A 26145-nucleotide genomic window follows, 5' to 3' on the forward strand; every position below is an offset into this window, starting at 1 on the left:
GAACCAGTCGTGTCTTATTATTTGGATTACAGTGATTGGTAGCTCCTATGATAACTAGTGTTATCCCAAACCTATGGCAGGCAGCTGTCGCGAAATATTCCGCCAGCAAAAAGATGATATTCGTCGTGTGTCTCAAGTCTCAACCTATCTGCCGGAGGTCCAATTAAAGAATGAAAGATTGGTTGGTAGGCAAAACCCATAGGAAATAGAGACGAGTTCAGTTAAAGAACGGATTAACGCTTAATAAGCTGAACTAATCGCTACTAGAACATAGTTGGACAAAACAAGCAACATGACAACACGTTAATAGCATGGATCATGTCTGGATACAACCAATCAAACAATACATCAACCAAGTATGCTCTTTTATTTCACTAATGTGAATTTTTTCTTAGTAGTAGGCGCAACAACAAGATGCATACGATGACCTCTGTAGACGACGTTATGTGAGTTCATATGTGATAGTGTGTATGTGCGTGCGTCTACAAGTTGTACGAATGTTTGTAAAGAAATACATCTATCGTCCAAGACTGACACGTGTAGTACATATATACATTGTGGTCATGGTCAGGTGCGTATGCGTGTACCTACGAGGGAAAAACAAAGGTACGGTACATCCATGATTCCGAGCCCACCACAGCAAAGATGCCCCCGCCCTGCCATTTGGTCACTTCCTCTTCGCAAATTGCACCTCTCTCTTTATATAAGTCAAACCAAAACACCTGGATCCTCTCTCTCTCTCTCTCCACTCGCAGAAAAAAGACATGGTGGTCACCACTTCTGTGCTCCTTTCTCATGGTCATGGTCATGGAAGCCTTAGAGCATCAACACCCTGTACTGCGATGAAACAAGGCTACTTGAAGCCTGCTGACACCAGGAGGAAGCGTCGCTCCACGGTGCGAGCGGTCATGGCGAGGCCGCAGGAGGTGGCGGCACCGCCACCGCCGCCGGCGAGAGAGACGACGGCAGCGGCGAGGACAACGACGACGACGACGGTGTACCGCGACAACTGGTTCGACAAGCTGGCCATCGGGTACCTGTCCAGGAACCTTCAAGAAGCTTCTGGTACTTGCGCCTACACATTCTCGCCACCTTTGGAATGATCGGCCGTCTTTGTCTCTAGCCGCCATGAAATTCCCGTGACTGTGATTTAATTTGCATGAACCAAGCCGACAAAGTTTTTTCGTATTTTGTACCCATTTTGCCCCAACAATAGAGACATTTTTTATTGTTAAATGGTCATTGTTCTTTAGTTGGCTTTATATATATATATATATATATATATATATATATGCTCCTTTTGATGTGTTAGTATTTTTCTTGCTCGCGTATATATACCGGATTCTACTATGCCGTTATTTTATTTTTAGTATGGAAGTAATATACAAATGATTGATGTTCATCATGTAAGCGACAGCATGATGTGACGTCAAGTTTTTGTTGCAAGCATAGATATCCTCTTTTGCTTCTAGGGAGTAATTTTGATATATGCATGGCAAACCATATGATTAATATTGGCGCATATTGTTCCTAGCACTACAAACACACGCATGAATAGCCGAGCCAATTTTATTTCCCTATAAGTAATGATTTTTTTGTCCGATTTATACATGTTTGCAGTGTTACCGAGTAAATTTTCCCCTTATTAATTTGACCAGTTTTATAAGAAACAATAGGCGTTCATGAATAACTTATATATGCTCATATCATGCATATATTTACACATGTATTTCTTTCAAAGAAAACTTGATATTTGTCATTTACTCTTATGTTTACACATGTTTAAGAGTCTATTTGGACGAGAGGGATTTGGCTAGGACCTAATAGATAATCCAGAAGGACTCCTTAATTAGCTACAAATTCACCATGATGATTAGTACTTCCTCCAATCCGAAATAAATATCATTTTAGACATCGACACGGTTCTCAAAATACAATTTTGACTACTACTTTTTATTTTAATATATTGATAAAACATAGCAAAAATATATTATTATGAAAATATTTTTCAAGATAAATCTAGTCATATCATTTTTAAGTATCCAAATTTACTATATAAAAAAAATTAGTTAAAATTTGAAACAGTTGACTGCACATAACCTAAAATAATATTTACTTTTGGACTAGAGGGAGTATAACAGCAATGAGAAAGACACCAAAAACTTTTTGATCAGGAGTTCGGTAAGGTACATATTGTAACAAATAGACGTGCATCAGCATATCGTCAACTAAGAAAGGTCGTAAAGTTGTGATTCACACAAATGTGAGGTGCACATTCTAGGAATCTTGTAGTGGTTGAATCTATCATTTTGGGTTTCTCCTCCAACTTTTCTTTGCACTACGACACCCAAAGGGAAAGGTCAAAATATCATGCACACATTCAACCACTTATCATCTAATTATAAAAGGGTTGAAACTAACCTGTTGAGTTTGAGAATATGGGTGTGTTATATAGCTACGGAAGTGTGAGTTTCTATTAGATGTGTTTGGTTGTCTATAAATTATCGGATGCTCATCTAAACTATAGATAAGTGAACCACGATTATACTTACAACCCATACATACCTATTTAGAGCTATACATTTATGTAGAATCCAACTTATTGAAGAAGTCAATGGAATATTGCCATTTGGCACTTCTGCTTTTTATGTGGAGAAGCTAGAGCAAAAGTGTCAAACAAAACTACAACTAGAAGCAAATTATCTTCTTTGAGAAGTGTGGGAAGTAAGTGGATTCTCTAGGGTAGAGAAGTAAAGGCAGAGAATAACGTGGCTCTGTGCCTTATCTCGAATCTCAGCGGTCAGATTTGAACGAAATGGCCGGCCTGGACCAACCGCTACAGAACTAACAGTAACAGACAGTGTGTCTTCTACTGCTCATCACTGTGCTCGCCAAACCCATATACTACCCCATCTGTTTTGTTCTCCCTAGTGGCCGGGCCTTGACAGAGGAAAAGCATGAAAAGCATAGGAAAGTTGTAAATCAATTCTCTACAGTTTGGTGATTGCTACCAAAATGCATGCATGCAATGTTTGCAGGGATGAGGAACGAAAAGGACGGCTACGAGAGCCTGATAGATGCTGCCCTCACCATCTCGGGAATCTTCAGAGTCGACAAGCAGTGGGAGATTGTGGCCAATGCCCTCCAACGGGCGTTTCCGAGCTACATACTCGCAATGGCAAGTACATACATTTTTTGATAAAATAAATTTTATTAACTTTTATCGTTACGTCAAGAATGATACGAATAAATAAGAATACACTTCTAATTTTACATAGCTCAGATACACACAGCTAAAAAATATATGTATGAGAGTACAGAAAGTTCAATTCTTTAAAAGGGACGGAAGGTAGAATGTGTATATTTGAAAGTATATAATTTGTTTTCTAGAAAATTATTTACAGCAGAAGTTTTCTTTTTTTATATATAATTTGTTATTTGTACCTCAGCTTGGTTGACAGCATCTTGTTGGGCAGATAAAGGTGATGATGCCGCCTTCGAGATTCTCCCGGGAGTACTTCGCTGCCTTCACCACCATCTTCTTCCCTTGGCTCGTTGGGCCGTGTGAGGTATACACACACACACACACACACAGCTTTTCTCTTCCTGCTAAAATGTTCGTCCTCCTTCAAAAAACAATGTTCATCTATCCTCCTCCCCAGTTCAGAAAGGAGTAGCCTGAAACAAGGGTATTTTCACAAGAACTACTTCATGTTAATGCTTATGGTGAAGGCGGCCCTGCACAAAATGTAGTGCATCTAGCGCATATATTAATTAATTAATTAAAATGTGGTCATGTATGGAATATACTCCGACATGGCTTTGTAAAAATGGTTTTGCATTTCTTTCCCATATGCGTCCCCGGTAATGATAAAGTTGTATGAGTAACCATTATGTCATCGGACAAGGTCAAGGAATCTGAAGTTGATGGAAGGAAAGAGAAAAATGTGGTGTACATCCCCAAATGCAGGTAATTCATTCATCATCCACAAAATCTTGACTGCGCAACAGATGTTAAAGAATCTAAATGCAGGTTAAATTTCCTGCATAATGCATAACTTTAACAAGTATGAGTATAACCAAGGAAAAAAAAAATCAATTGTCGGGTGCTCACATAACATATTGGTCAACTTGATTTTGGTATTTTTCCGACCTTGGCCGTAACTTTGGTCAGGCTTGTTGGGGTGTTCAACCAAACAATCCCTAAGTTTTTTCTTTAGTGCAGCTAGACTATTCTTAGCGTGTAAAAATGATGAACCTGTTTTGCGATTGACAGGTTATGAATCTGGACCATAAATTAGTTCTGAATAATTTTTTTTTGCAATGTGTCAATCTTTACTCAAGTAAAACCACTTGAAAAAGGTGTGGAAGAACTAAGGCTGACATGCAACATATATTGTCCATGCCGTAATTGTGGCAACATGCAATCCTACTCATACTCCACAAAATAGCTACAGAGACAGAAAAGAAGTACGTTTTGAAAAAAAAAAGGATAAAAAGTACAGGACAATGCAATATACCACAACTATCCTCAAATATTTCTTGGGAAAAAATATTGGTACAGGCGTACCAACAAATGCTGAAGAGCAGGATAATGATACTGGTGTTGCTGACCTTTTCTTTCCTATCTTACTCTGACAGATTTCTGGAAAGCACAAACTGTGTTGGGATGTGCACGAATCTTTGCAAGATCCCTTGCCAGAAGTTCATCCAAGATTCATTTGGCATGCCTTTCTACATGTCTCCTAGTAAGTTCCAGTTGCCCTCATCCATGACAGCATAGCCTGAAATAATAGATATACCAATAAGTAAATGCAGATTAAATATTTATTTTGTTAGAATCCATGCCATATAACAAAACTCCAGTCCGCATAATAAATTCAGGACGAAATTAGTGGATTGTCAAGCCAACATCACCGCAAAGTTAGAAAATGTGTCGAAACCTGAACGGTATATCTCTAACTTCATTGTTCACTTGCCTAATTAGACTATAGCTCAAGATTATGCTGACTGCCGCCAAACACAAGTGAACTTGGAATGTGACCTTCCCACTTGAAGTAGTGCTAGTGAAGTCAGCGGCGGATCCAACGCAGGGGGAGGGGCGGTGCAGGTGGGCTCAAGCCCCCCTACTGGCTGCTGCTCTCCATTAGATTGAAGAGGTGAAAGAGCAGAAGAAATAGGAAAAAGAAAAAGAGGGAGAGGATATGGAGGAGGAAGAAGGGAGTGAGCACCCCTACGATTGGCGTCTGCGTCTGCCACTGAGTGAAGTTACTGTAATATGGACATTTTCGATTAGCTCTGAAATGGAATCTTAACTCTGAAAGCAACACATCAAGATTCTCACATGAAAAATACCCAAGTTAATTTGATATGTTAAATTTCAAGATCTTGCCACGTACACCTACTGAATTGAGGCACTATGCCTATTTTGGGCATGGGAACCACAGGCTGCCATTTGGGCGGGGGGGGGGGGGGGCAGAAAAGATTGAAGTGGGACCAACATGTTTGCAGGTTATAGAGCAATTGCAATCAAGTTGCACAGAGAAAATGGGCTACCTTCAACTTGTTATTCTTAGTGGGAAATTGCAAATAATAGAAACAAGTTGTGAACTAGTAGTGTCTGCTCCAACCATTCCACAATTTAGTGCTTAGCAAATACAGTACAAACACCTTTACATAACAGTGCAAAGCCAGCATGTTTCAACGATCAGAGCAATATGATTAAATATCGTTTATGAGAAGCACTTGTTGTGAATGTTGAGCTTTTCTTGATGAATATTTCAACCACACCAATCATAGTTTCTAGGTCAAAAGATGTTGATATTTAATGACATCAGCCCACAAAGTCAGAGATCATCCGGAGGGGAGAATTTTCCGGACAGGTTCTTATGGTACGTACTTCCAAGCTAGAAAATAGGCCAAGAGAGATTAGAGTAAGAGTGTTGTGTAGTTTCTGTGTTTGGAATTTGCTAGGCACTCATTTTGTCCTGTCAAGTGGTTACCTCTGGGAGTAGCGAATGATGTTAGCTTAATGGCACCGCTAATGGTCTGTGGGCTTATCTTCACCACTTTCTCCACTCCTATATATTGCAAAGGATTGTTTCCAAACCTGACAAAATATCTCCATATCTGACTCCTATGTTTAAGCATTTATTTTTCTACTTAACCGATAAAAAAGAATACTATGTTATGTTCTATTCAAACAAGGCCTACGTCAGGAGCAATGGAATAGTATGTACTTATGCCAACTATATCATCACTGTTCAGATTTTGAAGACATGAGTTGTGAGATGATCTTTGGACAGCAACCTCCTGAAGATGATCCAGCACTGAAGCAGCCCTGCTTCGCGACAAAATGTAAGTCTGCGCTGAAATATCTGAACTGATAAAATCAAATTTCGTCTTAAGCTCTTATACTCTCTATTTTATGTGTCTATGCAGGTATTGCAAAGCAGAATCGTCATGTAAATTGCTCTATTTGATTTGAGAGGAAGTGTTAACGGTCAGACTAAATATCAGTAAAAGGCCCAAAGCCTTCATGTTATTCCCTTGGGAAGCAGTAGATTGTTTTTTTCTGAAGATAATATCAAAAGGCACTTCTAGTATTTCAACTCTTATGCCAAATTGTTAGGTAACTGGTTGTTGACCATAAAAATCAATAAGGACATGCTAGGCGTGTGGATAATACAAAGCATTTTATCTGCATGTTCTTTGTAAGTTAAAACAAGAACTGAGGCAAGATTAGTGTTGGACAAGAAAACAAAACTATTGTTTCAAAAGTCAGCAGCTTAGCCTGCCGAGGCTGAGTCTAGGCACCTGATGCCACTACCGCCCAGCCCACTTAATCGGCGATTTGGTGCTAGGCGCCATCCTGCTGCCCCCCAAGCGCCTATTGCTTTTTAAGACAACAACAGCCTTTCTTTTAACGAATTACTGAGAAAATTCAATCGAAACCTGCAATGAATCCTGTGGAGAAATCAACTAAAGCTTATAGCTAACAAAGATAACACCTCCCTACAAATATGGTTATTTAATTTTTAACAAGGTGATAAAGATCATTCTTCAAAGTCAATTCCAGATCCATGCAGATATGTTCACTGATGTTATGGATTGGCTTTAGGAAGAAGGTAGCTGGTGTAAAGAATGAAGAAAAAGGTTAGATTGGTTGCAGCAGCAAGAGGGACACAAAGACGAGGGGGCTCTTGGTAGAAGCTCTTTTGGTGGCATACTGGCATTTAGCTCAATTTCTCAGATTTATCTATATTCAAATGGAACATGAATGGACACAGACTATAATATATCTATTATGTACTACCCCATGGGGAAATAATTCCATCAACGATCCTATAAAAATGAACAATTGGGCGTAAGGACCCACATTCGATTCTAAATTTTCGACCCTCTTGATTTTATATTTGAACTACATCTAAGAAGTTTAAAATATACCATTGAACGATTACATGTTTACTCGGCCTAACCTAGATATGAAAAGCTAGCTAGATGGAATAAATAAATGACAACCTAAGCAAATAAAGATTATACTTTGTGGCATGAATTTAAGTTGTTGGTGTAGCTGTGTAACGTGTTCCGTTGAGATGGCGACCAGCACTAAGTGACTGTCAAATAGAGTAACAACACTAATTATCTTTCATGCTCATAATACAAATTCTGTAGTTTTTGTTCTAAAAAAATGTAATGACGGAACCAGGAACCCATGATGGAAACCTTTAAGAAAATTTTGCAGGTTTTAATATTCCATTTATTCAGAAAGCATAAAAGTTCTAACTGACTCATTACTTGCAAACACTGAATACTGAATTTTGCAGCACTCAGACCGGTGTCCCTGTTCAGAGTGATAATCTAGTTGCTTCATTAATATGCTCCATCCCACACTCTATTCCTCGATTGAAAAGGAGAAAAAAGTGGCTTCAAATGTCATTATTGATCTAGCGTAACGATCATCATACCTTCTTTTCCTCACAATTCATTTTGATATTGACACCCAACACATGTCTATCTGTATTCAATGCTTTAAGCTACTTTAGTATTAACATATTTATGCAATACAAGCAATTGCAACAGAACATCAAATGTTAGTCACGGTTATATCATACTTAAATCATATCTTCTAGCATGTACTGCAAGCTTTAGCCACCTTCAGCCCAGCTGCAGCCCGGTCTCATGTCCAGTCCTTTTGACATCAACAGTCTTCGGATAACATTGGCATCGTCTCTTCTCCCAAGCGAAACTTAAATATCAGCAAGCATCTTGTAGTTAGCTCTATTTTCCGGATCCAAGGACAAGAGATGGCTAGCTGCTGCTTCTCCAATCACTAAGTCCTCCCATGATCAGGAACCACTTAGCAATGTCCCCCACAATACAGGATTTTTTGCGTGTTCAGAGTGAGAATTCTGTATCAGGTGATATGCATCAGTCAAGCGTCCAGTACGACAGAGCATATCAACAACACATGAAATATGCTCAATATCTGGCTCCAGACCATACTGCTCTTTCATGCACTTGAGCAAGCTCATTCCATCCTCAACAAGACCCGTGTTTTTACAAGCCGACAACACAGCAATGAAAGTATATTGGTTTGGTTGTACTGCTGTTTTCTTCATCAGCTCAAAAAGCTTAACAACTTCAGCAGCAAGCCCATTCCATGCATATACCTGCATCATAGAAGTCCAAGAGATTGCATCCTTGTCTATAATCCCACTAAATACATCAACTGAAAGACCAAGACTCCCGCATCGACCATACATACAAATAAGCGAATTAGCAATTGTCTGATTATTCTGGAAACCTCTTTTGACAATCTGAGCATATGCTTCCATCCCCTTTTTCAGTGATGGAATCAATGAGATCATGGGTAGGAGCTCCAAGAATGTAACCGCATCCGGATCAATGCCTACCCTCTGCATTTCTACTGCAAATCCAATTGCTTTTTCCACTTGTCCCAGCTCTCCACAGCCTTTGATCATAGCATTCCATGCAACTACATCACCTCTAACCTCTGCAACTCCATGTAGAAGATTCACTGACGTTAACTTTCCACACTTCACGTACATATATATCAGCACGGTTACTACAGAGGGATCTCTTTTGAATTCACTGCCATTGCGCAGCACATGGTTTTTTTCAACCCATTTTCCTTGTCTCCAGTCCCCCAACTCAGCGCAGGCCATAATCACATTAAGCAAGATAGACCTAGTGACAAGCACTGACGAATTCGAAACCATCCGGTGGAAAAGCTTAAGAGCATAACCCGGTTTCCCATTCCGAACAAGCCCACTGATCATCGAACTCAAAGTGACAGAATCCTTCACCACCATATGATGAAACAACATCACAGCCTCGCTCAAACAGCCAAGCTCAGCATACAGCTCCAGAAGAGTATTGCAAACGAAGAGGATGCTGTTAGATGCGGTGGAAACCGCACTTAACCACTATGGCATGCATCATACCACGGCCCTTCCAAGAACCGAAACCTGCATAACCAGATACCAAGCTCACAATCGTCGCCTCGGTCGGCTGCACCCCGTCCGCAGAGCTCATCCAGTTGAACATCTCCATGGCCTCGCCCAGGCAACCCGCGAAGGCAGGGGCGGAGCTTCATTGAGGCCAGGCCGGGCGTGGCCCCCCTGGTCCAATAAAAAACCCTCAATTCACCATTGAAATGGATGCAACCCAGAATTTGGCCCTGCTGGTGGCCCCTGCTGACGGCCCAATCTTCGGCCCATGCTGATTTTGGCCCCTGCTGAGTTTTGGGCCAAGCTCCGCCAGTGCGCGCAGGTGTACCCACCGATCACCGCGTTCCACGCCACGGCATCCCGCCTCAGCATTCCGTCGAACACCCTGCGCGCGGCACCCATGTCCCCGGCCTCGGCGTGCATCCCAATCAGCGCCGTCGCGACCAGGAGGTCGGACGATAACCCTCTTGCCTCGGCGTCGCGCCCGACGCGGCGTCCAAGGTTTACATCCTCTGGAGAGGCGCGCGCGCACGCCGTGGCGGCGAGGTGGTACGTGTGGCGGTCGGGCGCGCAGTGGGGCGGTATGTCGCGGAAGACCACGGCGGCCTCGCGCGGGAGGCTCAGGGCGAGGTATCCACGGAGCATCGCGTTGTAAAGGAGCGGCTTGGGCGGCCAGAGGGGCGCGGAGGAGGACGCGGAGGCGGCGTCGAACACCCCGCGCGCGGCATCGGGGTCGCCAAGGCGGGAGTAGCGGGAGACGAGGAGGGACGCGAGGTAGCCGTTGGCAGCGAGGCCAGAGACTACGGCGAGCGCGTGCGGACGGCGGGGGTCGCCTGCGCCGGCGGCGGCGAGGGCTTCCTTGAGGGCCTGGTACCAGTAGGTCACGACGGGCATTTAGTTCTGGTTTTTTTTTTAACCACGATCCGTGTTTGAATTTAGGCGCGAGGTGGCCCAGGTAAGTCTCTGATATATAAAACAGAGAGTCCGTTTTTGTGCCTAATAAAAACTCTTAAATTTCGAATAATTTTTTTATTCACTCTCGTTCTTCAATTTTAAGATATGTTTTACTAATTAAAATAAATAAATAAATTTAGAGAAAAATTAGCAGATAATCTACTCTTTTTTTTATTATATCTGAAATCAAACTATGATATTGCTTATTACATATTTATTCGGTGGAACTCCCACGACATATTTATATCTCCGTACTTTGAGTTTATGATTGATATTTGTTTCCACGTCCAATGTATATATTTTTGTTGCAACGCACGAGTACTTAGTTAGTAATAGAATATTTCTTTCTCTCTCTATAATTGATTAGGCCACTGTCCTCTAAGTGCAAAAGAATATTAATGATGTCATGATTATGTACAACAAGCATTACATGGGTATTAGAGCTAGGGTTGGGGTAAAGTGAAACAACTTGGCATGCAACATGCTTTACTTAAGTGGCACCATACGCTTTATATGGGTTTTTTTAGACATGACACCTTTATATGGGGTAAACTACAATTCACTATTTTTTGTGAGTATAGTAAAATGAAATTTGGCTGCAAAAGTTCATTAATTGTCTGCAATTTGCGAGTATATTAATCTTATTGGTGCTGAAGAATTTGAAAAGAGACCATTAAGGAGCACTCATTTTAAAACCTAGTCATAGGATAGTTAAGCGTTGCAAGTTAATGTTGAAGAAAGAAGTCTATGTCCATGCTATTAGTTAAAGCTCGAATTAGAACTCATATGACCTTCAAAATACGTGGTAACTAGTGGCGGACACAGGGGAGTCGAGTAGTGGCTCCTCCACATCTTTCTCCATGTTCTTCCTCTCCCTCCTCTTCCTTTTCTTCTCCCTCCCCCTTTTCTTCCTCTCCTTCATTTGTGGCCCCAAATAATGAGGGATGGGAGAGGTGGGCCCCTTGAATCTGTCCATATAGATATGTGTGTTTTATTGTGCTTAATGACCCATCCACCATTGAAGAGTGGGACCAGATTAAAAATGCTTCCAAAACAACAAGAAAGGAAGTTCATGTATTGTCAACATTGCAAGTTGAAGTTGCAAATTTATATGCAGGGCAAGAAAGCCAAGTGTTAGAGCTAAAGCAATTATCTGTTGATCATGCCTTTTATGCATTCTACGACAAGGTAATAGTCTCTGTTCAGAAATAGTCTCATTAGTATTATACCTCTTTATATCCTTCTAATTCAATTATGTATGCTAGTTAAAGTGTGGATTGGAGTTGTCATGTCATTAGAAACATAATAACTAATACTAATGATCTGTTTTTTTTTTCATTTGTCTTGTTTCGAATGCATGCAGTCAACATTTTAAAACATCGTGGGGCTCAATGGTCTGCACGCCCCCTAATCCGCACATGTTGATATGTGAATGAGAAGATGTGTCTAATTGTGCTTAATGACCTATCCACCATTTAAGAGTTTGACCCGGTTAAAAAATGCTTTCAAAATAACAATTAAGAAAGTTGAATTATAGTGTCAACACTGCAAGTTGAAGAAGTTGCAAGCTTATGTGCAGGGCAAAAAAGCTAAACGTTAGAGCTAAAGAAATTATTTGTTGATTAGACTATTTATGCATTCTACGACAAGGTAATAATCAGTGTTCAAAAAACATCTCATTAGTATTATACCTCTTCATATCATTCTAATTCAATTATGTATGCTGGTTAAAGTGTGTATTGGAGTTGCCATGTCATTAGAAACACAGAAACTAATGCAATTACGAACAACTCATTCTTTTTTTTTTTGTCTTTTTTCGAATGCATGAACTACACATTTCAAAACACTCAGGGCTCCATGGTCTGCATGCCGGCAGAGGGGAATGACCCCCCCCCCCCAATCCACCTCTATGGATATGTGAATAATAAGAGATGTCTGATTGTACTTAATAACCTATCCACCATTGAAGAGTTTGACCAAAATAAAGAGTGCTTTCAAAACAAGAAAGTTAGCAAATTGTAGTGTCAACACTGCAAGTTTAAGGCCCTGTTTGGTTGGGATTTTTCTGGCTTCTCATCCCTAGAAGCCAAAAGCCCAACCAAACATGCCGCTTCTCATCTTAGCTTCTCAAAAGTTAGGAGGCCTCAAAAGCTCAATTTGAACTACAACCAAGAAGCAAGGCTAGGTAGGCTTTTCTCAGCTTTTGTGGGATGAGTTTCAAGAGTGGGCCCCAAGTTCGGGTGAAATTATACACAAATACCATCGTATATAAAGTCTTCTCTCTGTGCTCGACTCGCCCTCATGACCTATCTCGCTCGGACCCAAGTGGCTCCTCTCTAGCACCTATCCACACCACTAGGACGCTGCCCCATCACCCCTGGCCTTCCACGACACTACCTCGTTGCCGCCGCCCATCCATGTCGACGCACATCCGTCTGTCTAGGCCGGCACCTACCCATCCACGACGGCCATCCACACGGTAAGCTCCCCTCCCTCCTCTGGCTCTCTCTACTGTTCCCTGTTGGCATACAATAAGATGGTGATTATTCAACTCAATAGCTACAAGCAGTAAGTAATTGTAGAACTAGTGAAAGTGGAAACATCATCTATCAGAAGGCAATTGTATAACTCTGCTCTAGTAGTGTGTGCTGGAATAGCATAGACAAAGTTAACAATCTTCATAATTTTAATCAATTTTATTAGTTTATCAGAAGTTTGGGTTCAGATTCTAGTTAGCAGCAACCAATTGCTGCTAATCAGGATCATCTAAATATGAGATACCTGTTTCCACTCTTTTTCCAATGGGAAATAGGAGAACTGCATGTTTGCATCCTACCCATTAAGAGTTCAAGAGAGAAAGGAAGAGTACAACTGATCAGGCTATAGAGCCCTTACACCCAGTGTTCTTGTCTTAGAAATGAGCGATCTGTTTATACTTGTATCTTATAAAACATGTTCACGTTTTCAAATTAATTTTCTCGGAGCTTGGTTTTCACAATGATAGACATTGCTAGGAGTAGGTGATAAGCCATATCTTCTACACCAAGCTGTAAGCATTTAATCCTATTGGGGCTTGCCACCCCTAATATTAACTGATTTCAGAAGAAAAGGTGGTGACTAGTTTCAAGGGAAAAAAATATGTATCTACTGTTTAGCAGTTTTACAAATAAGAAATGTGACTTAATTCTTCTCTAATCTTATTATAGGCTCAGTCACTTGACGAACTCTCTGGGGCTTTAGGTGCCAGGTCCCTCATTCTGATAATAAAGGATCAAGAAACTCAAACACGATATCAAAACTCAAGAGACAAAGATGAAGAAGCTTGAGAACGAGTTGGATCAGAAAAAGCATGATAATCGTAGTAATTGTAGACTTACTATATAAAATAGGGAGGCATACTTTTGGACCTATAAATAATTACCAGCACTACCATACAATTTACAATCATGTTTTCCATTAAGAGTTCAAGAGAGAAATATGGAAGTTTGGGTTTCTTTTTTCTTTTGAAGCGGAACTTCAACTTTGACGTGTTTTGTTGTCGAGTGGAAAGGTTAAACTAGGTAACTTCTATGATTGCTTGGTTGATGTACTGAATGGCACAATGATACCAGTTTGCTTGGTTGTTCCCAGCTTCTGGGATGTGATCACAATCACCCTGCAAAATTCTGAAAACTTGTTTGCACTACGCTTGTATGTGTTCATGGAACTGTGTGGGTGATTTTCATCTGTGGATTTTCACAATGAAGATTCCACCACAATTTTGTCACTCACATGTAATTCCAAAAATCAAAATATATGGATGTTTAGTATTTATAGTTCCAAATAGTAATAATAATAATCACTAATACAATCAGTAAATATTAATAACAGTTACTAAAATAGTTTACAAAAATAAATACATTCACTCCAAACAGCCAGGGGCATTACAGACAATGTACACTCCATTTATCTCAAAAGCCATCAGCCTGATAGGGTTACCAAACGGGCTATCAACTTCTCCAGAGCCATCAGCCAGAAGCAACATCTCAGGGCTATCAGCTAGAAGCGGCTTTTGGAAAAGTCTCGGCCCAACCAAACAGGTCCTAAGTTGCAAGCTTATGTGCAAGGCAAGAAAGCTAAGCGTCAGAGCTAAAGAAATTGTGTGTTGATCAGACCATTTATGCATTCTATGGCAAGGTAATAGTCACCTATCATAAATTGTCACATTAGTATTATACCTCTTCATATCCTTCTAATTCAATTATGGACATTAGTTAAAGTGTGTATTGTAGTTACCATATCATTAGAAAAACAAGAACTAATGCAATTAACAACTACTGATACGCTTTTTTTTCATTTGTCTTTTTTGAATGCCGCACTGAACATTTTAAATCACCGAGGGGCTCCATGGTCCGCATACCGGTAGGGGGCATAGCCCACTCCAACTAATCTGCCTCTGTGGATATGTGAATGAGAAGAGTTGTTTGATTGTTCTTAATAACCTATCCACCATTGAAGAGTAGGAAAAAATTAAAAAATGCTTCCAAAACAACCAGAAAGAATGCAGAATCGTAATGTCAACACTGCAAGTTGAAGTTGCAAGCTTATGTGTAGGGCAAGAAAGCTAAGTGTTAGAGCTAAAGCAATTGCTTGTTGATCAAATCTTTTATGCAGCCTACAATAAGGTAATAGTTAGTGTTCAGAAATCATCTCATTAGTATTATACCTCTTCATATCCTTAAAATTCAATTATGTATGCTAGTTAAAATGTGTATTGGAGTTAACATGTCATTAGATACACATGAACTAATTCAATTCACAACTACTACTCTATTTTTCATTTGTCTTTTTTTGAATGCATGCACTCAACATTTTAAAACACCACGGGGCTCCATGGTCTACACATTGGTAGGGACCACGAGCCCCCTTAATCCTCCCCTATGGATATGTCAATGAGAAGATGTGTCTAATTGTACTTAATGACCCATTCGATATTGAAGAGTTTGACTAGATTACAAAATTCTTTTAAAACAACAAGAAAGAAAGCCAAATCGTAGTGTCAACACTGCAAGTTGAAGTTGCAAGCATATGTGTAGGGAAAGAAAGGTAAGCATTAGAGCTAAAGCAATTGTGTACTGATCAGACCTTTGATGCATTCTACAAAGACGTTATAGTCACTATTCATAAATCATCACATTAATATTATACCTCTTCATATCCTTCTAATTCAATTATGGAGGCTAGTTAAAGTGTGTATTGTAGTTACCATGTCATTATAAACACAAGAACTAATGCAATTAACATCTACATATATGTTTTTGTTTCCATTTATCTTTTTCAAATGCATGCACTCACCATTTTACAACACCACAGGGCTCTATGGTCCCCATGCTAGTAGGGGCATGAGCCCTCCCCCTTCTAACCCACCCTTGTTGATATGTGAATGAGAAGAGGTGCCTGATTGTACTTAATGACCTATCCACCATTGAAGAATTTGACCAGATTAAAAATGCTTCTGAAACAACAATAAAGGAAGCCAAATAGTAGTGTCAACACTACAAGTTGAAGTTGTAAGTTTATGTGCATGGCAAGAAAGCTAAGCATAAGTGTATGCTGATCATACATTTATGCTTATGCTACGATAAGGTAATAGTATTTGTTCATCACAATAGTATTATATATCTTAATATACTTCTAATTCAATTATGTATGCTAGTTAAAATGTGTATTGTAGCTACCATGTCATTACAAACACAATAACTAATGCAATTAATAACTACTGGTCCATTTTTTTCATTTCTCTTTTCTTTAATGCATGCAGTCAACATTTTACAACATTGGGGCACTCCATGGTCCGCGCGCCAGTAGCCCCCCCCCCAATCTTCCCTTGTGGATATGTGAATAAGAAGAGGTGTCTGATTGTGCTTAATGACCAATCCACTATTGAAGAGTTGGACCAGATTAAGAAAAATGTTTCTGAAAACACAAGAAAGGAAATTGAATCATAGTGTCAACACTGTAAGTTGAAGTTCCAAGCTTATGTGCAGAGCACAAAAGCCAAATGTTAGAGCTAAATCAATTATCTACTGATTAGACACTTTATGTATTTTACGACAAGGTAGTAGTTAGTGTTCAGAAATCATCCCATTAGTATTATACCTCTTCATATCATTCTAATTCAATTATGTACGCTAGCTAAAGTGTGTATTGGAGTTACCATGTCATTAGAAACATAAGAACTAATGTAATTAACAACTACTGATCCATTTTTTTCATTTATCTTTTTAGGAATGCATGCACTCAACATTTTTGAAACACCAGCCAAAAATATATATATAGTATTAAGATTTACCACATTAAATACTTCTATTTCATTAAAAAAAAAATAGTTGATGTATATTAAAAAAGTTTCGGTCAAAGACGTGTTTTCAAGACTGAACAATGTAAAAAAACAACAAGTAAAGATAGAGATAACCCCTTTCATACCATTGCAAACACTCCGATTCCTTTATCTACTAGTGCAGATTCTGAAATTCCTTTAGTGTCATTGGCCTTAAATTCTAATCCCTTCTATGTCATGGTTGACTAATAGTCAATAAAAAAAGTAACAATAATGGTATAGAAGGGATTACATTTTAGAACTTGCGGTGCTAAAAGGTTTTTATATTTTGCATTAGCATAGTAGGGATTACACAAGTTTCCAGTGGCATATAAAAAATTGCCCCGAAAAGAGAATGAAGGTAATAGATTGGGTAACATATTAACCTACAGAATTGCACAGTGTAATGAATTATATCAAATTAGAACCTTCTAATTTTACAAATAATTTTTATTTTTGGAGTATTTGATTTCATATTGAATTAGCACAATTATTTGGAGATTTGTTTCCCACTCCCAAACATAAATGATTGGAAGGTGGGCTAATCTAGCAAATGTACCCTCTCTTATAATTTGGATTAAATGTAGTGCTACTTGTGCCCCCTTTTTTAAATTAATAGAATTTTAAGGATCATTATTGTCTTTAAGCTTTTCAACCATCACATTAACCATTTATATTAGGACTTAGGATTAGTTGATTCAAGTACATAAGTCAGCTCTGAGTAATCTAACCTCTTTTCCACAATCAAGCCAGATTTATATTATTTGTAATTTTTCACACCTAGTTAAATGATTTTAACCTTTTTAATTGACTGACGACCAATAGTCATTGACTGCATATGATATAAAGATTATATATTAGGTCACATATACACATAACATTAAATATTATATTATTTTTTGAACTAGTGAAGCCGCTCAATCTCTTGACCAAGTTGATAGCTAAAGATAACTCACCCATCCATTTTCGACATTTGGTATGTCAATGAAACAAGCATAAAAATTGTGAGAAGGTGTTAGCCCACTGTCGGTACACGTGACTTCCGCACCATATGTGATTTTTAAGAGCACCTATAACCACTTTGAGATTTACAATATTGTCATCAACCATGATGGTTGGCTGCCCAATGTTGAATCGCCAGCTACTCCATTCCTGCAATGCACTTTATCAAGCCCACCGAATGCACTTCGTTGCGAGACCTGGAGCATGCTTGCACAAAGCGGCTTTATTCAAGTTATATTCTTTTTTGTCAGAGCTAATGCATAGTTTTCTCTATAAGGGGTAGGGGCATGTGTCCCCACTCAACATAACATAGGTTGCCCTTGTCCACAAATGAGACAATCGTGATCTAGCAGTGCAGTTTTAATTTGTCTAAGAGATTAGATAGCCAACATCAGAAAGCAAAGTTACTCTAAAATCTTCACACACTATTGATAAGGACACTCATTGATAAGATCGAGCACGTACACATTGAACTGAATCACGATATATTAGCGCAAATTAACTGGAGCATATAGAATTGCATGCGCAGAAGACTACTGGAGCAAGCACACATATGAATGATCACACATGGAGAACATGCCATCAAGGTTGTTCCAACATCACACTTGATGCGGACATGATATGAAAGATGGATAGACGACACTGATCACAACACAAAAGGAACATCCCTTAATTGTTCCATCTAGCAAGCTCACACTCGATTCTGGATAGACAGATTTGATGACAGAACTAACACACGACGCCACTAATATGATCAACACTAACACTACTACTAGCAACACCGTCTCAGACACTAGGCACTAGATGCATTTCTTTTGTCTCCACTGCATGCATGATGCACACCCTGACACCCTACTCCCTGCGGCCACCATGGAAGAGTGGGTCCAGCCACCCTAGTGCCACTGACTAGGCGAGTTGCTGCCATTGTGGCAGGTAAAATAGGCATTGACACAGGGGCAAAGACAAGGGGGCAGCCAGGGGTCAGGCCCACCTATACTTGCAGTTCCACAATATGTATTCATGCATGTAATGAATAGGATATAAGATCTAAATAACTTAAGAGCTCACTGACATGCAAAATCATTTTATATATTATCTATGTTTCAAGTATTGTATGTCTTTTTTAAACACATTTTAGGTATTAGAGATCGCCTAGTATAATTTACTACCCATGGTTACTTTGAATGCATGTAACAAAGTGTTTTTTTTCTTGGCAAACTTTACCAAGTTTACCGAGATTTACCCCCAAATACCAGAGACCATGTACTGAAGGTCAACCCTCTTTTTAAGCCTAGGCCAGTTCTAGCAACCTTCACAAAGAGGGACAGATGGTCACTTGACTGCTTGCCGCTCTCAACCTCCTAGTATGATGCCCAACTCAGTCTGGTGAAGGAGAAGTCAAGTCCTTCTCATTCAGGACGCATAGTTGCACGGGGGTGGCTAAGCATGACGGCGCAATGACTCGGTCCTTAAATGGTCGGGACAAATATCTTTTTACAATGAATACCATAGAGGTAACTTAAGCCCCCAGGAGCATTCTCATCCAAAGTACTACTCCACCTGTCCCTACCAAAACAGTTTTCACCCATTTTTACACATCTCCCACTATATCCAACATGACATCAAGGATTTCACAATCATCACAGAATTCACAACGATCAAGGATGGTATATGAGTTAACATTGATAACAGTAATCATTATCTCCGAAGAGATATATTTTAAAAGCGACGTCTCCGAAGAGACGTATTCAATCCTAAGCATGCTAGATATCAAGGCAACGTCCAACATTAATATATATAACGACATGTAAATCCTAGGGTGATATGTATTCTGGATGATGACATTTTAAGGCATAACAAGTGTTTGATAGGATTAACTACTATAAGTAGTTTATAAAAGCGCAATATATAGTACATGCGATAATAAGTCAAGTTTTAGTTGATCATGTAGATTATCTGAAAACATGGGTTAAATATAATCAAGGAAATAGGACTTGCCTTCTCCGAGGTTTTCTTCAAGGTCTTGGTTGTAGCCAGGATCTTCCTCGCTCCTGACGCTTCCCGTGCAACACTCGTATAATTCTGGCAGTTCTGTAATTGTGACTACAACCATCAACAAGATATACTAGGGAAGAATAAAATAACACCAAATAGAAAGCCAGCATTATACGAGTGAGTCAGCATCTGCTTCACCTCCGGCAAAGTCAGCATCAGCTTCCTCATATGAATGACAGCAAGAGTGAGTACGGAAGGTATTTAGCAAGCCCTATACTACTTTCAAAGTGTTGATAGATGCATAATGAGGTAATTCAAGGATAGGGCTCTACAATTATAATTTTAGCGTAAAGCAATTTTATGTAGGTATTCAATGGTGTCATCTACTATTGACTTTCAAAACAGTTCAAATGGTTTCAAAACCAATTAACAAGCTATATCTAGGGGGTTTTCGGTCCTGGGAGGGGCTACACCTCACTCCGTAGTCCCTATCATCACACCTCGTGTACCTTTAGTACCACACAGCTTCTGACGGATCGAGCCAGTAACCTCATCACACGGACATCTAGTCCACACACTCACTCATCAAGACACACACAACCGGAGTTTAGTAAAAAAGGTTATGCCTTCGCATGTCCATGATCATGAACACAGCTATTCGAATAGATTTACACTCTACAGAGGTTGTACAGCTTACCCATACGATATGCTTAGCCTCCAACCGTTGTAAGCAAAGGAGCGAATCATACCGAGACCCTCCAAACACCTTTCCTGTTGGGCTTTTCTACGAGACACGCCAAGTCCCAGAGCTGCCATGTACTGAAGGCTAGCCCCCTTTTTAAGCCTAGGTCGGTTCTAGCAACCTTCAATAGAGGGACAGATGGACACTTGGCCTCTCATTGCTCTCAACCTCCTAGTATGATGCCCAACCTAGTCTTGTGAAGGAGAAGTCAAGTCTGGCCCATTCAAGACGCATGGTTGCACGGGATAGCTAAGGCATGACAGCGACATGACTTGGTCCTTAAGCAGCCGGGACATGTATCTTCTGGTAATGAACACCACAAAGGTGACTCAAGCCCTTAGGAGCATCCTCACCTAGAGTGCTACTCCACTTGTACCCGCCAAATCAGTTTTCACCTATTTTCACACACCACCCTCCATATCCCACATGACATCAAGGATTCCACAACTATCACGAAATTCACAACCATTAAGGATTCATGGTATATGAGTTAACTTGGTAACAGTAAATCGATATCTCCGAAGAGGCATATTTTAAAAGTGACATCTCCAGGGAGACGTATTCAATCCTAAGCATGCTAGATATCAAGGTGTCGTCTGTCATTAATATAGATAACAACAGATAATCCTAGGGTGATATGTACTTTAGATGATACATGTATGGCATGGTAAGTGTTAATAGGATTAACTACTACAAGTAGTTCAAAGAAAACACGATATATAGCACATGCGATAATAAGTTCAGTTTTAGTTGATTATACGGATTATTTGAAAACATAGGTTCAGTATGATCAAGGAGATAGGCCTTGCCTTCTCAGGAGTTTTCTTCGATGTCTTGGTTGTAATCAGGACCTTCCTCGCTCCTGATGCTTCTAGCACAGAACTCGCAGAAATCGTGTGCTTCTGCAATTACAACTACAATAAAAAAACTAGTTATACTAGAGAAGGATCAAATAACACCAAATGGAAAGTCAAATGAGCCAAAATGGATATCACAATGTGACAGATGAGTAAATCTCAATTTTAGATGAATTTTAGCGAAAGAATCACCGAAATCAGAGCCAGAACGAAGAAATTATGGCTCTTGAAAGATTTAAGATTGAATCAGAAAAATATGAAATAGCATTATTCATAGGTGGGGCCCACATGAACAGTACCATGTGAGCCGAAATGGGCTCTATTTGGGCTAGCCGGGCTGGACAGTACTGGTCCACTCGGGTTTTGGGCTGGTGGCTAGCGGACTACGGGAGGTGGGCCAGCTAATGGGGGCGTGGCCTTTGGCGGCCTGGCTGGCCTACCTGGCAAGTGGCACGCTATGATGAGTAATGTTCGCCTAATCTTCCGATAGATAGCGATAAGTCGGTGGGTGGAGAACTCGACGTTGATGATCCAAAGGTTTCGACCCGAACAGATCATCCCCCTTGCAATCACTACACCACAGCTCCATTGGTTATCAACCGTGTCGCGCGGTTGACCTCGCCAAGAAGGCTCAATCCCTGCAAGCGTACCGAGAACACAAGTAAGAACGTAGAAGATGCAATCTGAAATATTGTGAATAGAATTCAAGCACTCGAAGTTGGGGTTCCACAAACACTTGCGGCGGCCTAGTCGGTCCGGAACAAGAGCGAAAATCTCGCAATCTGTGTGTAGATCAATATCTAAGCAAAACCCAACCCTAATTAGGGTGGCAGCTACTGTATATAAAAGACTAGGGTCGGCCAAGGACCCCTGGACGCATCCCTAATGGACTCCAACACGTTACACGGCCCAACGGCCCAAAAGATGGTGGCGCAGCACCCTGACAGATTCTAAACGTTCATTTGTTTCGACGATTCCTATTGACTCAGAAATAATTTGGACATGGGACCAGTCCCGTTGGAAATCTTATCTCCTTAGCTTTCCAACCATGTGTAGAACGTCAAAAACGGAGTCCGTATGCGTCCCGGGCGATGATTTTAGTGCAGATTGGTCCTGGACTCCGAAACGGACTCGAACTTGATTGGACCTCCACCTTGGCTTGGGCGCCCTTGCTGTTCTTCTCCCGTGTTCCTAAGTAACAATACATCACAATTATTCAGGAGCATCCCATCCTTATCAAAATATAAAGTAACACTAAGGAACGAGCTCACCTCATGATTTAGTTGACGTGCACGAGCTCGTGTCAATGGACCTATTGTTGGATGAATACTCGGTGTGTTTGTATCCGAAAGAGTGATGTCCTCATCATCCTCCCCCTCTTGAATTGGAGTCATCCTCGACACAATGTCATCTTCTTCTCCCAAGTAAGGCTTTAAATGTTAAATGTTAAATGTGGGACTAACCCCATAATCTGCAGGCAACTCAAGCTTATATATATTATCATTGATCTTTTCCACAATTTTAAAAAGACCATCAGCTCGAGGCAGCAATTTAGACTTTCTCAAATCAGAAAACCTATCTTTGCACAAATGTAACCACACAAGATCACCAATTTCAAAAGTAATATGTTTCCGACCTTGCTACCATAAGTTCTATACATCTCATTCATCTTTTCAATATTTTCCTTAGTCAACTCATGCATTTTTAGAATCAAATCAGCACGTGTCTTAGCATCAAAATTCAATTTCTCGGATGTTGGTAAAGGAAGTAAATCAATAGGGGCACGGGGGTTAAAACCATACACTATCTGAAACGGACTTACCTTGGTGGTGGAGTGAACTGATCTGTTGTAAGCGAACTCAATATGGGGTAGACACTCTTCCCACATCTCAAATTTTTCTTCAAAACAGCCTGCAACATGGTGGATAATGTGCGGTTCACAACCTCTGTTTGTCCGTCGGTTTGAGGGTGACATGTCGTCGAAAACAGCAGCTTTGTCCCAAGTTTATTCCAAGTGTCCTCCAAAAGTGGCTCAAAATTTTTGCATCACGATCCGAAACAATGGTGTTAGACACTCCATGCAAGCGAATGATTTCCCTGAAAAACAAATCAATTATGTTTGTAGCATCATCGCTCTTGTGACAAGGTATAAAATGTGCCATTTTTGAAAAACGATCCACAACGACAAATATACTATCCCTCCCCCTCTTGGTCCTAGGCAATCCTAAAATAAAATCCATAGAAATATCCTCCCAAGGCACACTAGGAACAGGAAGAGGCATCTAAAGTTCATGTGGGTTCAAGCGAGACTTAGCTTTATTGCAAGTAGTGCAGCGTGCCACGTAGCGCTCGACGTCGCGCCTCATCTTAGGACAAAAGAAGTGAGCATCCAATACATCCTCGGTTTTCTTCACTCCAAAATGTCCCATCAAACCACCTCCATGCGCTTTCTGCAAGAACAATAGGTGAATAGAGCTAGCTGGGATGCATAGCCAGTTAGCACGGTATAGTAATCCATCATTCAGCACATATTTATTCTAAGTTCTTCCTTCGTTACAATGTTCAAAAGCATCTTTAAAGTCCAAATCAGTAGCATATAATCCTTTAATTGTTTCTAAACCAAAAATCTTATGATCGAGTTGGGACAGCATGGTATAACGTCTAGATAACGCATATGCAATGACATTGTCTTTACCTTTTTTGTGTTTAATGATATAAGGAAATGACTCTATAAATTCAACCCATTTAGCATGACGTTTGTTCAGTTTGGCTTGGCTTCTAATATGTTTCAAAGCTTCATGATCAGAATGAATAATAAACTTCTTGGGCCAAAGATAATGTTGCCATGTTTCTAAAACTCGCACTAAAGCATACAACTCCTTATCATAAGTTGAATAATTAAGAGATGGCTCATTCAATTTCTCACTAAAATAAGCAACGGGTTTACCTCCTTATAGTAGCACTCCTCCAATTCCAATGCCACTAGCATCACATTCTAACTCAAAAGTCTTACCAAAGTCCGAAAGTTGGAGTAGAGGTGCATGCGTAAGCTTATCTTTCAGCGTATTAAAGGCTTGTTCTTGTGCTGACCCCCATTGGAACGGAACTCCCTTCTTTATCAACTCATTGAGTGGGGCAGCAATGGTGCTGAAATCTCTCACAAAACGCCGATAGAACCCTGTAAGGCCATGAAAGCTTCTCACCTGTGTGATAGTCACAGGGGTCGACCAGCTCTTGATGGCTTCAATTTTAGCTTCATCCACTTCAATTCCCTGTGGAGTAACAACATAGCCAAGAAAAGTAACTCTATTTGTGCAAAAGGTGCATTTGTCAAGGTTAGCAAACAAACGTGCCTCTCTCAAAGCAGTAAAAACAGCACGTAGATGATCAATGTGTGTTCTTCATGTGACTTGCTATAGATCAAAATATCATCAAAGTACACCACCACAAATCTTCCTATGAAAGCATGTAAAACCTCATTCATCAATCTCATGAAAGTGCTAGGTGCATTAGTTAAACCAAAAGGCATCACTAACCACTCATATAGACCGAACTTAGTTTTGAAAGCAGTTTTCCATTCATCTCCCAATTTCATTCTTATTTGGTGGTAACCACTACGCAAGTCAATCTTCGTGAAAATAATAGAACCACTCAACTCATCAAGCATGTCGTCTAGCCTAGGAATAGGGTAACGATACCTTATTGTGATATTATTAATGGCTCTACAATCAACACACATGCGCCATGTACCATCTTTCTTAGGAACCAAAAGAACAGGAACAGCACAAGGACTAAGGCTCTCTCGTACGTATCCACGGTCCAAAAGGTCTTGGACTTGTCGCTGAATTTTCTTAGTCTCCTCCGAATTGGTCCTATATGCAGCGCGGTTTGGCAAAGTCGCTCCCGGGATCAAATCTATTTGGTGCTCTATCCCTCTCAATGGTGGTAGCCCCAGGGATATCTCAGCTGGAAAGACATCCTTATACTCCTGCAAAAGATTAGTGACAGCAGCAGGCAAAGAGCTAGGTATATCATCAATTGAAAATAAAACCTCTTTACATACCAAAGCATAGCACAAAGTATCATTATCTTGAATTTCAGCAAGATCATATTTAGTAGCAAGCATAACACCACCCTTTAACTTAATGCCTTCGGACCTAGGTGTGTTCTTCTCTTTCTTAGGTGGAAAAACAGATTGAGCTACTTGCTGATTTTCAGATTCCAAAACACGTTCTTTCTTTTCTTTTTCAGCTAGCGCTTTATCACATTGCACAATTTCAGCAGGTGTCAAAGGAAGCAAAGAGAATTTCTTTCCCTTGTGCATGAGAGAGTATTTATTACTTCTACCATGCTGTGTAGCATCGGTATCAAATTCCCAAGGACGGCCTAACAAAAGTGAACATGCTTGCATAGGCACTACATCAAAATCAGCATAGTCATGGTAGGAACCAATAGAAAAATGTACTCTCACAGATTGTGTTACCTTAACCTTACCGCTGTTATTGAACCACTGAATGTAGTATGGATAAGGATGTGCACGTGTTGGCAAGGAAAGATTCTTCACAAGATCGGAGCTCAAGAGGTTGTTGCAACTCCCGCCATCAATTATGGTACGAACACGTGCATCTTTGACAATGAGGAATGTCTGGAATAGATTATGGCGTTGTAACTGCTCTGCTTGCCCCATTTGAGAACTCAAAACTCTTTTCACAATGAAGGTGCGTGCTGCATAACTCTCCGTGGCAGCGGTACCACTAATCTCCT

General features: G+C 40.2%; 3 protein-coding genes across 3 annotated transcripts; 1 reads left to right on the forward strand and 2 right to left on the reverse strand.

Moving 5' to 3' along the window:
• The first annotated feature begins 561 nt into the window (after positions 1 to 561).
• On the forward strand, positions 562 to 6743 carry LOC133886218 (beta-carotene isomerase D27, chloroplastic-like). The gene is made up of 7 exons (XM_062325944.1): positions 562 to 1065; positions 3039 to 3178; positions 3477 to 3569; positions 3909 to 3970; positions 4642 to 4748; positions 6268 to 6357; positions 6442 to 6743. The coding sequence occupies exons 1-7, from the start codon at positions 765 to 767 to the stop codon at positions 6480 to 6482; spliced, it is 834 nt and encodes a 277-aa protein (XP_062181928.1). The 5' UTR covers positions 562 to 764; the 3' UTR covers positions 6483 to 6743.
• Positions 6744 to 7964: 1221 nt separating this feature from the next.
• On the reverse strand, positions 7965 to 9350 carry LOC133886098 (putative pentatricopeptide repeat-containing protein At1g68930). The gene has a single exon (XM_062325827.1). It carries the CDS (start codon positions 9348 to 9350, stop codon positions 8349 to 8351), a length of 1002 nt encoding a protein of 333 aa, XP_062181811.1. The 3' UTR covers positions 7965 to 8348.
• LOC133886455 (pentatricopeptide repeat-containing protein At2g33760-like) lies at positions 7965 to 10367 on the reverse strand. Its single transcript, XM_062326157.1, has one exon. The coding sequence runs from the start codon at positions 10365 to 10367 to the stop codon at positions 9669 to 9671; it is 699 nt and encodes a 232-aa protein (XP_062182141.1). The 3' UTR covers positions 7965 to 9668.
• Positions 10368 to 26145: the final 15778 nt, after the last annotated feature.

This window comes from Phragmites australis, chromosome 12 (genome assembly GCF_958298935.1).
Source record: "Phragmites australis chromosome 12, lpPhrAust1.1, whole genome shotgun sequence".
Taxonomy (NCBI): domain Eukaryota; kingdom Viridiplantae; phylum Streptophyta; class Magnoliopsida; order Poales; family Poaceae; genus Phragmites; species Phragmites australis.

Bases quoted from the DNA above. Each gene is read 5' to 3' on its own strand.
- LOC133886218 (XM_062325944.1), top strand. From the start codon at position 765: ATGGTGGTCACCACTTCTGTGCTCCTTTCTCATGGTCATGGTCATGGA. The intron at 3,179-3,476 runs GCAAGTACATAC...CTTGTTGGGCAG, and splicing joins CGAGCTACATACTCGCAATG to ATAAAGGTGATGATGCCGCC. The intron at 3,570-3,908 runs GTATACACACAC...TCATCGGACAAG, and splicing joins GGCTCGTTGGGCCGTGTGAG to GTCAAGGAATCTGAAGTTGA.
- LOC133886455 (XM_062326157.1), bottom strand. From the start codon at position 10,367: ATGCCCGTCGTGACCTACTGGTACCAGGCCCTCAAGGAAGCCCTCGCC.
- LOC133886098 (XM_062325827.1), bottom strand. From the start codon at position 9,350: ATGTTGTTTCATCATATGGTGGTGAAGGATTCTGTCACTTTGAGTTCG.